Genomic DNA, 13,589 nt, shown 5'->3' with positions numbered 1-13,589 from the left:
ATCAAAGCACTTACAACCTCTTTCTGAATCTCTTTAGAATGAGCGGCTCCAGATAGTTGACTGCCCCCATGATTATGTAGAATTTCCTTCATCTCTTTGTGAGATAAAAGCCCCAGTGTGGGTTCAAACCTTCCAGTCCCCCATGCTGGAAGTGGGTTCCATTTGAAGTGAAACACCACAGAGAAAGAGAGAGTAACACCAAAGATACAGTGCCTTCGGAAAGTATTCAGACCCCTTGACTTTATCTACATTTTGCTACCTTACTGCCTTTTTTATTTTTTTATTTCACCTTTATGTAACCAGGTAGGCCAGTTGAGAACAAGTTCTCATTTACAACTGCGACCCGGCCAAGATAAAGCAAAGCAGTGCGACAAAAACAACAACACAGAGTTACACATGGGATAAACAAACGTACAGTCAATAACAGAATAGAAAAATCTATGTAGAGTATGTGCAAATGTAGTAAGGTTAGGGAGGTAAGGTAATAAATAGGCCATGGAGGAGAAATAATAAACATGTTGCATTAACACTGGAGTGATAGATCAAATCAAATCAAAGTGTATTTGTCACGTGCGCCGAATACAACAGGTGTAGACCATACAGTGAAATGCTTACTTACAGGCTCTAACCAATAGTTCAAAAAAGGTGTTAGGTGAACAATAGGTAAGTAAAGAAATAAAACAACAGTAAAAAGACAGGCTATATACAGTAGCGAGGCTATATACAGACACCGGTGAGTCAGGCTGATTGAGGTAGTATGTACATGTACATATGGTTAAAGTGACTATGCATATATGATGAACAGAGAGTAGCAGTAGCGTAAAAGAGGGGTTGGCGGGTGGTGGGTGGCGGGTGGCGGGTGGCGGGGCACAATGCAGATAGCCCGGGTAGCCAATGTGCGGGAGCACTGGTTGGTCTGCCCAATTGAGGTAGTATGTACATGAATGTATAGTTAAAGTGACTATGCATATATGATAAACAGAGAGTAGCAGCAGCGTAAAAAGAGGGGTTGGGGGGGCACACAATGCAAATAGTCCGGGTAGCCATTTGATTACCTGTTCAGGAGTCTTATGGCTTGGGGGTAAAAACTGTTGAGAAGCCTTTTTTGTCCTAGACTTGGCACTCCGGTACCGCTTGCCATGCAGTAGTAGAGAGAACAGTCTATGACTGGGGGGGCTGGGGTCTTTGACAATTTTTGCCTGGTGTAGAGGTCCTGGATGGCAGGCAGCTTAGCCACAGTGATGTACTGAGTCGTACTCACTACCCTCTGTAGTGCCTTGCGGTCAGAGGCTGATCAATTGCCGTACCAGGCAGTGATGCAACCAGTCAGGATGCTCTCGATGTTGCAGATGATGCAGATGATGATGTGCAAGTAGAGATACTGGGGTGCAATATGGTAATGAGGGTGTGCTATTTACAGATGTGCTGTGTACAGGTACAGTGATCAGTAAGCTGCTCTGACAGCTGATTCTTAAAGTTAGAGAGGGAGATATATGTCTCCAGCTTGAGTGATTTTTGCAGTTCATTCCAGTCATTGGTAGCAGAGAACTGGAAGGTGGCCAAAGGGGGTGTTGGCTTTGGGGATGACCAGTGATATATATCTGCTGGAGCGCATGCTACGGGTGGGTGTTTCTATGGTGACCAGTGAGCTGAGACCTAGCAGAGACTTGTAGATGACCTGGAGCCAGTGGGTTTGGCGACGAATATGTGGGCCAGCCAACGAGACCGTACAGGTCGCAGTGGTGGGTAGTATATGGGGCTTTGGAGACAAAACGGATGGCACTGTGATAAACTACATCCAATTTGCTGAGTAGAGTGTTGGAGGCTATTTTGTAAATCACATCGCCAAAGTCAAGGATCGGTAGGATAGTCAGTTTTATGAGGGTATGTTTGGCAGCATGAGTGAAGGAGGCTTTGTTGCAAAATAGGAAGACAATTCTAGATTTAATTTTGGATTGGAGATGCTTAATGTGAGTCTGGAAGGAGAGTTTACAGTCTAACCAGACACCTAGGTATTTGTAGTTGTCCACATATTCTAAGTCAGAACCGTCCAGAGCAGTGATGCTAGTCAGGCGGGCATGTGCGGGCAACAATCGGTTGAAGAGCATGCATTTAGTTTAAAAGCATTTGAAAGCAGTTGGAGGCCAGTGTTGTATGGCATTGAAGCTCGTTTGGAGGGTTGTTAACACAGTGTCCAAAGAAGGGCCAGATGTATACAGAATGGTGTCGTCTGCGTAGAGGTGGATCAGAGAATCACCAGCAGCAAGAGCGACATGAATGATGTATACAGAGAAAAGAGTCGGCCCGAGAATTAAACCCCCCATAGAGACTGTCAGAGGTCCGGACAACAAGCCCTCTGATTTGACACACTGAACTCTATCTGAGAAGTAGTTGGTGAACCAGGGGAGGCAGTCATTTGAGAAACCAAGGCTATTGAGTCAGCCTTATTCTAAAATGGATTAAATATATTTTATTTCTCAGCAATCTACACACAATACCCCATAATAAGAAAGTGAAAACAGGCTTTAGACATTTTTGCAAATGAATATTAAATGAAAAACAGAAATACCTTATTTACGTAAGAACTCAGACCCTTGCTATGACACTCGAAATTGAGCTCAGGTGCATCCTGTTTCCATTGATCATCATTGAGATGTTTTTACAACTTGATTGGAGTCCACGTGTGGTCAATTCTGTTGATTTGGCATGATTTGGAAAGGCACACACCTGTCTATATAAGGTCCCACAGTTGACAGTGCATGTCAGAGAAAAAATAAGCCATGAGGATGAAGCAATTGTCCGTAGAGCTCTGAGACAGGATTATGTCGAGGCACAGATCTGGGGAAGGGTAGCAAAAAACATTCTGCAGAATTGAAGGTCCCCAAGAACACAGTGGTCTCCATCATTCTTAAATGGACGAAGTTTGGAACCACCAAGTACTGAGTAAAGGGTCTGAATACTTGTGTAAATGTGATATTTCAGTTTATAATTTTTTATTGAATCAATTTTAGAATAAGGCTGTAACGTAACTAAATGTGGAAAAAGTCAAGGGGTCTGAATACCTTCCGAATGCACTGTGCAGATATAAGAGAGAGAGAGAAATGCCAAGAGTTGACCATAGAAAATAGTCCCCTCAGCCAGCTGGTTCTGAGGCTCAGTTCACTAACCCCTACCAACACAACAAAGCCTCATGACAGCACTCAGAACAATCTGGCTGACAAAGCAAAAATAAAAAGATATCACCTATTGGAAAGACACAAAAAAAATCTAAGTAAACTTCAATGGTATTTGGCTCTAAACAGACAGTATATGGTGGCAGACTATCTAACCACCGGGACTGATAGAAAACTGAGACAAACACTGACTATGTACAGACTCAGTGAGCACAGCCTGGCCGTAGAAACCGTCCGTCACAGACAAATCTGGCTACCCAGAGAGGACAGGTTGTGCTCACTCTGAGGTCCAGACAGAGCTGCATTTTCCTCTGCCAGAACTATACAGACTTATGGGCAATTTTCTTTCCCAAAATTGAAACAAATACAGAAATGTTGAAACCAAAACAAAAAAAGGAGAAAATCCAATGTCTATTGGGAGAAAAACCCTTTTTGTGCCATATTAGCTGCAAAATATGTAGCTTCCTGCCACACCGTAGGGACAGCCAGTGGAACAACCAATCAGAGCAGTAACATTGCTACTGGTGTCTTTCTCACTATTTAACTAATATCCTCATTCATTTCTTACTGTAGTTTCCTGTTAGTTGTTAATACTCATTAAGGCTTCTTTAGCTTTCATCTAGGAACATCTATATAGGCCTTATGAAGGACTTTCCTTACACCTTAAAAGTTATGTTTCAGTTTAACAAAGTAAGACCTTAAAGGACTTTAAGGTAATATACAGAACTTGGTCTTACTTCGTTATTGTAGCATAGCATAACATTCCCCCACTGCTGTGTGCTAGTGATGGAGTACACAGCACAGCACTCCAGGTGCCCATTGACTGTGCTATGCAGTAGAAGTATGATTGTGCCAGCAGCGCTCTTGCTACCCCAGCCAGCTGCGTCTGCCGGGCTGTGAGCCTGAGTCCATAGCTGACATGCACCGCTGCTTCTCTCCTTGACTCTCACCGACTGACTCCATCTGTATGGAGATGGGTGGTAATCACCATAATGTGTGTTCCATCTCTTGTATTTGATAATGGTGTCATTATACTTTTTCTCCCAGTTTTTCTCTCGCTCATTCAGACGACGGGAACAGGTGGACTATTAATTATGCGTTGAAATATGGATCGCTCCGCGCTCCACTTCCGTTCCCCCTCCCTTCACTGCACATTCCAACTCGGTCACTACACTCTCCTCTATTCCCACTCCTCTCTCATTTTCATCTCAGCTCTTCTTCCGCCTTCCCATTCCCTTCCTCTCATTTAACCTTCTCTTTTCACTCTCCCTCTTCCCCATTCCTTCTCTTTTTCCCTCATCCTGTCCCCTTCACCCTCTCATCATCTCTCTCTCCTCTCCCTCTCCCTCCCCCTATTCCCTCATCCTGCCCTTCTCCCCTCCCTCATCTATCTCTCATCTATCTCTCCTCTCCCTCCCCATATTCTCTCTCACTTTCACACATTTGTATCTCCCCTCTATCTTGTCTTCCCTATTCCTTTTCACCTTATCTCCCCATCTCTCCATCTCCTCATCTCCTCCTCCCTCCCTCTCTATTTTTACATTTACATTTTAGTCATTTAGCAGACGCTCTTATCCAGAGCGACTTACAATAGTGAATGCATAAATTTCATAATTATTATTATTATCTTTTTTTTTGTTTTGTACTGGCCCTCAGTGGGAATCGAACCCACAACCCTGGCGTTGCACACACCATGCTCTACCAACTGAGCCACAGGGGACCAGGGGACCTTATTTCCTTGTTCCATTTCCCCTACAGTTTGTCTCTTTTCTCCACTTGTTCCATGTCCCCTATGTCTCTTCTCTCCACTTGTTCCGTATCCCCTATGTCTCTTCTCTCCACTTGTTCCATATCCCCTACAGTATTTCTCTTTTCTCCACTTGTTCCATGTCCCCTATGTCTCTTCTCTCCACTTGTTCCATTTCCCCTACAGTATGTATTTTTTCTCCACTTGTTCCATGTCCCCTATGTCTCTTCTCTCCACTTGTTCCGTATCCCCTATGTCTCTTCTCTCCACTTGTTCCATGTCCCCTATGTCTCTTCTCTCCACTTGTTCCATGTCCCCTATGTCTCTTCTCTCCACTTGTTCCATGTCCCCTATGTCTCTTCTCTCCACTTGTTCCATGTCCCATATGTCTCTTCTTTCCACTTGTTCCATGTCCCCTATGTCTCTTCTCTCCACTTGTTCCATATCTCCCCGATCTCTTCTCTCCATTATTTCTGCTCTCTCTATGCACCAATCTTACACACTCTTTTTCTTCTCTTCACTTCCTGGTCTCATCCCCCTCACTGGTCTCTATACTGACCAAATGTGTCTCTGCACTGTATATGAGGAATACTCTTAGAGCAGAATTCAACGTCAAGTTTGTGGGGTAATCAGAATCAAACATGCAAGCCTCCAACCATTACCTAATATATATGTGTGTGTTGCACCAAACACAAATTAATTGAAATGCTGATTCAAATATGTTTTATGTTGATTGGTCACATGCTGGTAACTACTTTAATTATGGCTGGATAAGTATTCATTCCCTCAGTGCAAGCTAACACACACACACACACACACACACACACACACACACACACACACACAGCAAACACACACACAAACACACACACACACAGCAAACACACACACACACACACAGCACACACAGCACACACTAACATGTCCCGGAGGACTGGTACTGGAGCGATAAAGTCTGAGTCACATACAGTGCAGGCAAACACAGAGACGTCAGCTAGATGAAGCTGTAGAGTAAATTAATCAAGCCTGGCTGTTGTTTCCCTCTCAACGCTGACTATCCCTGAAGTTGCCAAGCACAATTTACAAACAAATGTAAAATTCACAAATGGCCTGGAGGAGAAGCAGAGATCTAGAAAGGGAAGAGGAGACAGGTAGGGAGAGGGAAGAGGAGACAGGTGGGGAGAGGGAAGAGGAGACAGGTGGGGAGAGGGAAGAGGAGACAGGTGGGGAGAGGGAAATGGAGGCTGGTGGGAGAGGGAAGAGGAGGCCGGTGGGGAGAGGGAAGAGGAGACAGGTGGGGAGAGGGAAGAGGAGACAGGTGGGGAGAGGGAAATGGAGGCTGGTGGGAAGAGGGAAGAGGAGGCCGGTGGGGAGAGGGAAGAGGAGGCTGGTGGGGAGAGGGAAGAGGAGACAGGTGGGGAGAGGGAAGAGGAGACAGGTGGGGAGAGGGAAATGGAGGCTGGTGGGAAGAGGGAAGAGGAGGCCGGTGGGGAGAGGGAAGAGGAGGCTGGTGGGAGAGGGAAGAGGAGGCCGGTGGGGAGAAGGTAGAGGAGGCCGGTGGGGAGAGGGAAGAGGAGGCCGGTGGGGAGAGGGAAGAGGAGGCTGGTGGGGAGAGGGAAGAGGAGGCTGGTGGGGAGAGGGAAGAGGAGGCTGGTGGGGAGAGGGAAGAGGAGGCTGGTGGGGAGAGGGTAGAGGAGGCTGGTGGGGAGAGGGAAGAGGAGGCTGGTGGGGAGAGGGAAGAGGAAGCCGATGGGGAGAGGGAAGAGGAGGCCGGTGGGGAGAGGGAAGAGGAGGCTGGTGTGGAGAAGGTAGAGGAGGCCGGTGGGGAGAGGGAAGAGGAGGCCGGTGGGGAGAGGGAAGAGGAGGCTGGTGGGGAGAAGGTAGAGGAGGCCTGTGGGGAGAGGGAAGAGGAGGCCGGTGGGGAGAGGGAAGAGGAGGCTGGTGGGGAGAGGGAAGAGGAGGCTGGTGGGGAGAGGGTAGAGGAAGCCGGTGGGGAGAGGGAAGAGGAGGCCGGTGCGGAGAGGGAAGAGGAGGCTGGTGGGAGAGGGAAGGGGAGGCCGGTGGGGAGAGGGTAGAGGAGGCCGGTGGGGAGAGGGTAGAGGAGGCCGGTGGGGAGAGGGTAGAGGAGGCTGGTGGGAGAGGGAAGGGGAGGCTGGTGGGAGAGGGAAGAGGAGGCTGGTGGGAGAGGGAAGAGGAGGCTGGTGGGAGAGGGAAGAGGAGGCTGGTGGGAGAGGGAAGGGGAGGCTGGTGGGAGAGGGAAGAGGAGGCGGGTTGGAGAGGGAAGAGGAGGCTGGTGGGAGAGGGAAGAGGAGGCTGGTGGGGAGAGGGAAGAGGAGGCCGGTGGGGAGAGGGAAGAGGAGGCCGGTGGGGAGAGGGAAGAGGAGGCTGGTAGGGAGAGGGAAGAGGAGGCTGGTGGGAGAGGGAAGAGGAGGCTGGTGGGACTAAACTAGTCTTTGTTTGACTGACTGTACAACAGTGTTTTTGCTAATTGCTCTCCATTGTTACGAGAACGGACGCTGCCGAGTCATCGCAATGCATGATGGGAGGGTGTACGCTCTGCCTCCTCCTGCGCCTCGGAGCTTTGATCTTGGTCGTTACGGTAGCAGAGGCAGATGCGTGTTGATGAGTGTGTGTGAGGGTCTGTGTTGGAGATGGAGAATGTAATTTTGCATAGTAGTGTGTCTTCCATTGTAGTCTAACAATGTTCTAATCTATCCTATTCTACTCTAAATCATACAGCGTTATTAGAATTCCATGATTCTAACCACATCTGTGAGAGGAACAAACGGGCCATCGTTTGGGGGTTTCCCCTCTATGAATCAATCACGTTTTATTTGTTCAGGGTCTATCTTCTTAGAGCCTGAGAGAACTCTCATGACATTTAAGGTTATTGGCATGAAGGAAAGTACTTTTCTTTAAGCTGCATCTCTCCAGCTCTGTTTTGATAAAAGTCAAGGTAGAGAGAGAGGGAGGGAGGGAGACGAAATGCAGGTGCTTGTTTATCTTCCCTTGGGTCTTTCTCATCTCTCTTCTACTCATCCTCTCTTCAGTCTCTCCTCCTGCTACCTTCTTCTCTCTTCATCTTCTCCTCCTGCTACCTTCTCTCTTCAGTCTCTCCTCCTGCTACATTCGTCTCTCTTCATCTTCTCCTCCTGCTACCTTCTCTCTTCAGTGTCTCCTCCTGCTACCTTCTTCTCTCTTCATCTTCTCCTCCTGCTACCTTCTCTCTTCAGTCTCTCCTCCTGCTACATTCGTCTCTCTTCATCTTCTCCTCCTGCTACCTTCTCTCTTCAGTGTCTCCTCCTGCTACCTTCTTCTCTCTTCATCCTTTCCTCATCCTCTCCTCCTGCTAGCTACTTCTATTCCACCAGCAGAAAATATTGATCCGGTGGCTCTCTAAATGCAATTTAAGAGCAGAAGGAAATTAAATAGTGTCAAAGTTTTTTTTTTAAATATCCAAAAGAGGGTGGCGAAAAACACAGCAAACTATTAATCGTTTAATTGAATGAGCTAAATTACAAGCCAGAATCATCCCTCCATGTATTTCTTCTTTTCCCCCTCTCCCTCTCTTCTCTCCACTGGTGACTGGCGCTGAAAGGCTTTCCTTGTGTTGCTAGGCATTGCTAAGCAACAGTTTGAACCGATTCTCTGTCAGTTCTCCATGGTTTGCCGTCGATGCCCGGAGGCTGGCACTGGGAACGGGGCACCATCACCACCGCAGCAGGGCTGGGGCCGTCCGCCAGCCTGAGGCTCCTGCAGATAGGTCTAGAGCAGAGCAACGTCCCTGTGGCCCTGCAAAAGCGTCCTCGGCAGGCATAGGGATGTTACTGCCGAGCTAATGATGCCGGGGCCAACGATGGATCATATCCGGCCCGGGGCGCCAAACACAAGGGTTAGAGTGGGGTCACCCTCGCTGAAAGAGAAACATCACGCCTCACCATTCTTGGGAACCACATCACGAAGCCCCCACAGTAACATCTAATGTTGGAATCATACTTCTTCTGTCGGAGAATGAAAGAGTCACAGATTTGTATTGAGTGTTGTTGAATAGTTGTTTGAGTTTGACGATAACCTAATGACAAAATGTTGAGGAGAAAACGTTGAAGTTTGAGAGTATTAAAGGGTTTTCTTACACTAACTCCTGGTAATATTAAATGTTATTGGAAAACATTCCAAAGGAAGTCTCTTATGAATAACGTGTCACTCAAAACAGCATCGATACAAATTCTTTGTTGTGTTTTTGTTTTAATTCCCAGTGATTGACGCATTGTAATCACGCTAATAAAACAGTGTTTTGTCTCCTCTTTCTTCTCCTCTGTCCATTGTATTTCAATAGAGCCAAAAGTGAGCAGTCCATGTATGAATGAATGGCTGACTGAATGACTGAATGACTAACTGAATGACTGACTGACTGCATGACTGAATGACTGCACGACTGACTGACTGAATGACTGCATGACTGACTGCATGACTGACTGGCTGAAGGACTGACTGAATGACTGCATGAATGACTGACTAAGACTGACTGACTGACTGACTCACTGAATGAGACTGACTGACTGACTGACTGACTGACTGACTGACTGACTGACTGACTGACTGACTGAATGAATGAATGAATGAAGCTACTCTGCTTGGCAACCTGGCTGTCATCAGGAAGGGAAAATGCAGACACATGTATGTGTCCAAAATGTCACCCAATTCCCTTAACAGTGCACTACTTTGGACATGGATCCATATAGGGCTCTGATCAAAAGTAGTGCATTAGTGAGTAAGGTACCGTTTCAGACACATCTGTCACTCTCCCCGAGTCTCCCCTAAGGTCAAGACAAAATCAAACCAGGGATGACTCTTTTCCACCCCGCTCCTAACCAATCAGCAACATCATTACTGACCTGTCTCTACTCATTAAAACCACTCTTTATAATCATCCCATAGCCTCGGATCGTTCCCCCCCCACCCCCCAACTTATAATTTCAAACAACTTTTCAGGTCCCCACGTTCCCCCCATTAGGAATCTTATATGAGTAATGTCATGTAACTCCTCCGTTATATCACTGAATATCAATTGTGCCGCGGTGCTGCGGGGCCACTGACAAAATACAAGTGCTTCAGTAAATTTAACGAGAGCCCAGAACCCCAGCCACAACGTTGAATAATTCAGCCATCAAATGGTAAGAGCCTCTCTAGAGATACTTAGCAATTAAATGAGTCTATATTGTGCATTCACTGCCATCCATATGGATCCTATAAGAAATTGTCGGCTATTCGGGCTCCTATAATGTAGTGTTGTGATTGGAGCTGCCAGTGGTGGCTAGTGCAGTGAGCGACTGTGTTACCGTGTCTGGCGGGCGGATGATAGCGGTCAGTTGACGTGCTGTGTCAGCACATCAGATGTATTTTTAATGATCAAAGAGACCCAGGGAGAGGTAGCTGGTGCATAGGGACTGATCTGGGACCAGTATAACCTGCCGCCTGACTTTTACACGGACACACACACACCTCCACAAAGTAAAGCCATCCCACTGAGTGAACGAAACCCAGGTCCCGGTAATGATAGCATGTGTGAGCTTGCGATTGGCTGTCAGGATGATTGACGGCAGGGCTCCAGAGCTCATTATCTCCACCAGTGTTATTACAGCTCTATGATTGGACGTCCTTCTAGCCCCCAAGTAAACTGCCTGGCACAAGTAGACAAAGTTTTTATTTTCAACTGGCTTCTCCAAGCAGCAACCCTGAGCTGAGGACAACCTGATGTCTGAAGAGGTGCTCTAAAAAACCTCCTCCACCAACTTATTAACAATGAGCCATCATTCAAGATGCCTTTCCTAACTCAGTACACAATGCTGGCTTATACAAGCAAATACTGTTGAACAGTTCAACACAAACACATTTATGTGCAAGATAGATGAAGTAAACAAACAAAAACTGGGGGAACATATCGGGACTAGGTTGTTTTACAGCAAGGTTGAGGGACAGATCAGGACTAGGTTGATCTACAGGAAGGTTGGGGGGACAGATCAGGACTAGGTTGATCTACAGGAAGGTTGAGGGACAGATCAGGACTAGGTTGATCTACAGGAAGGTTGGGGGGACAGATCAGGACTAGGTTGATCTACAGGAAGGTTGGGGGACAGATCAGGACTAGGTTGATCTACAGGAAGGTTGAGGGACAGATCAGGACTAGGTTGATCTATAGGAAGGTTGGGGGGACAGATCAGGACTAGGTTGATCTACAGGAAGGTTGGGGGACAGATCAGGACTAGGTTGATCTACAGGAAGGTTGAGGGACAGATCAGGACTAGGTTGATCTACAGGAAGGTTGGGGGGACAGATCAGGACTAGGTTGATCTACAGGAAGGTTGAGGGACAGATCAGGACTAGGTTGATCTACAGGAAGGTTGGGGGGACAGATCAGGACTAGGTTGATCTACAGGAAGGTTGGGGGACAGATCAGAACAAGGTTGATCTACAGGAAGGTTGAGGGACAGATCAGGACTATGTTGATCTACAGGAAGGTTGAGGGACAGATCAGGACTAGGTTGATCTACAGCAAGGTTGAGGGACAGATCAGGACTAAGTTGATCTACAGGAAGGTTGAGGGACAGATCAGGACTATGTTGATCTACAGGAAGGTTGAGGGACAGATCAGGACTAGGTTGATCTACAGGAAGGTTGGGGGACAGATCAGGACTAGGTTGATCTACAGGAAGGTTGAGGGACAGATCAGGACTAGGTTGATCTATAGGAAGGTTGGGGGGACAGATCAGGACTAGGTTGATCTACAGGAAGGTTGAGGGACAGATCAGGACTAGGTTGATCTACAGGAAGGTTGGGGGGACAGATCAGGACTAGGTTGATCTACAGGAAGGTTGGGGGGACAGATCAGGACTAGGTTGATCTACAGGAAGGTTGGGGGACAGATCCGGACGAGGTTGATATACAGGAAGTTTGGGGGACAGATCAGGACTATGTTGATCTACAGGAAGGTTGGGGGGACAGATCAGGTAGTCTGTTCAAGTTGTCCTTCAATAAATATTAGCCTGACTTTGTAAATTTCTCTAACTTTGCCACTCTCTCTCTCTCTCTCTCTCTTGCTTTCTCTCTTTCTCTCTTTCTGTTTCTCTCTCTGTCTGCATCTATCTCTCTCTCTCTGTCTCTCTCTACCTTCTTCTCTCTCTCCCTGCTTCCTCTAGTCTATCCGAGAGGTGACAGGCTATGTGCTGGTAGCTCTGAACCAGTTTGACTACCTGCCCCTGGAGAACCTTCGCATCGTGCGGGGCACCAAGCTTTACGAGGGACGCTACGCCCTGGCCATCTTCCTCAACTACCGCCGCGACGGCTTCTACGGCCTCAGACAGCTGGGCCTTCGCAACCTCACAGGTCAGGGGCCCAGTGCAGACTACTCTAAACTCACCTGTGTGACTCAGTCACACCATCTTTCCATTTCTCTCACTTCCTCCTTCTCTCTATTTCTCTAGCCTGCTTATTGTTCTGTCCTTCTCTCTATCTCTCTATCACTTTCTCCTTCTCTCGATCTCCCTAACCTGCTTATTGTTCTGTCCTTCTCTCCATCGGTCCATTACTCTCTCCTTCTCTTGATCTCTCCAACAGTTTCTCCATGGTCTGATGGTCTATCTCAATCAAAACTGTGGCCTCCATAGTTTGCTGAGGGATGGGGCTGGGGGAATGATAACTGTGGCCTCTTCATGGTTTGCTGAGGGATGGGGCTGGGGGAATGATAACTCTGGCCTCTCCATGGTTTGCTGTGGGATGGGATTGGGGGAATGATAACTCTGGCCTCTCCATGGTTTGCTGAGGCATGGGGCTGGGGGAATGATAACTCTGGCCTCTTCATGGTTTGCTGTGGGTTGGGGCTGGGGGAACGATAACTCTGGCCTCCATGGTTTGCTGTGCGATGGGGCTGGGGGAAGGATAACTGTGGCCTCCATGGTTTGCTGAGGGATGGGACTGGGGGAATGATAACTGTGGCCTCCATGGTTTGCTGAGGGATGGGGCTGGGGGAATGATAACTGTGGCCTCCATGGTTTGCTGAGGGATGGGGCTGGGGGAATGATAACTGTGGCCTCCATGGTTTGCTGAGGGATGGGGCTGGAGGAACGATAACTCTGGCCTCCATGGTTTGCTGAGGGATGGGGCTGGGGGAATGATACTTGTGTCCTACATGGTTTGCTGAGGGATGGGGCTGGAGGAACGATACTTGTGGCCTCCATGGTTTTCTGAGGGATGGGGCTGGGGGAATGATACTTGTGGCCTCCATGGTTTGCTGAGGGATGGGGCTGGAGGAATGATAACTCTGGCCTCCATGGTTTGCTGAGGGATGGGGCAGGGGGAATGATACTTGTGTCCTACATGGTTTGCTGAGGGATGGGGCTGGAGGAATGATAACTGTGGCCACTTCATGGTTTGCTGAGGGATGGGGCTGGGGGAATGATAACTCTAGCCTCTCCATGGTTTGCTGAGGGATGGGGCTGGGGGAATGATAACTCTGGCCTCCATGGTTATCTGAGGGATGGGGCTGGAGGAATGATAACTCTGGCCTCCATGGTTATCTGAGGGATGGGGCTGGGGGAATGATAACTCTGGCCTCCATGGTTATCTGAGGGATGGGGCTGTGGGAATGATAACTCTTGCCTCTCCATGGTTTG

At 47.9% G+C, this 13,589-nt stretch overlaps 1 protein-coding gene across 1 annotated transcript in view; it reads left to right on the top strand.

The window, feature by feature from the left end:
• Positions 1-13,589, top strand: part of LOC106593673 (receptor tyrosine-protein kinase erbB-4) — a 478,474-nt gene that overhangs the window by 345,345 nt on the left and 119,540 nt on the right. The window contains exon 3 of the mRNA XM_082963037.1: positions 12,117-12,303. Within this exon, the coding sequence (XP_082819163.1) occupies positions 12,117-12,303 (187 nt within the window). The remainder of the gene's footprint in view (positions 1-12,116; positions 12,304-13,589) is intronic.

This window comes from Salmo salar, chromosome 16, assembly GCF_965601325.2.
Source record: "Salmo salar chromosome 16, fSalSal1, whole genome shotgun sequence".
NCBI classification, from domain to species: Eukaryota; Metazoa; Chordata; class Actinopteri; order Salmoniformes; family Salmonidae; genus Salmo; species Salmo salar.
The sequence above is the reverse complement of the archived record's forward strand: the minus strand, read 5'-3'. Positions and strand labels throughout refer to the sequence as shown.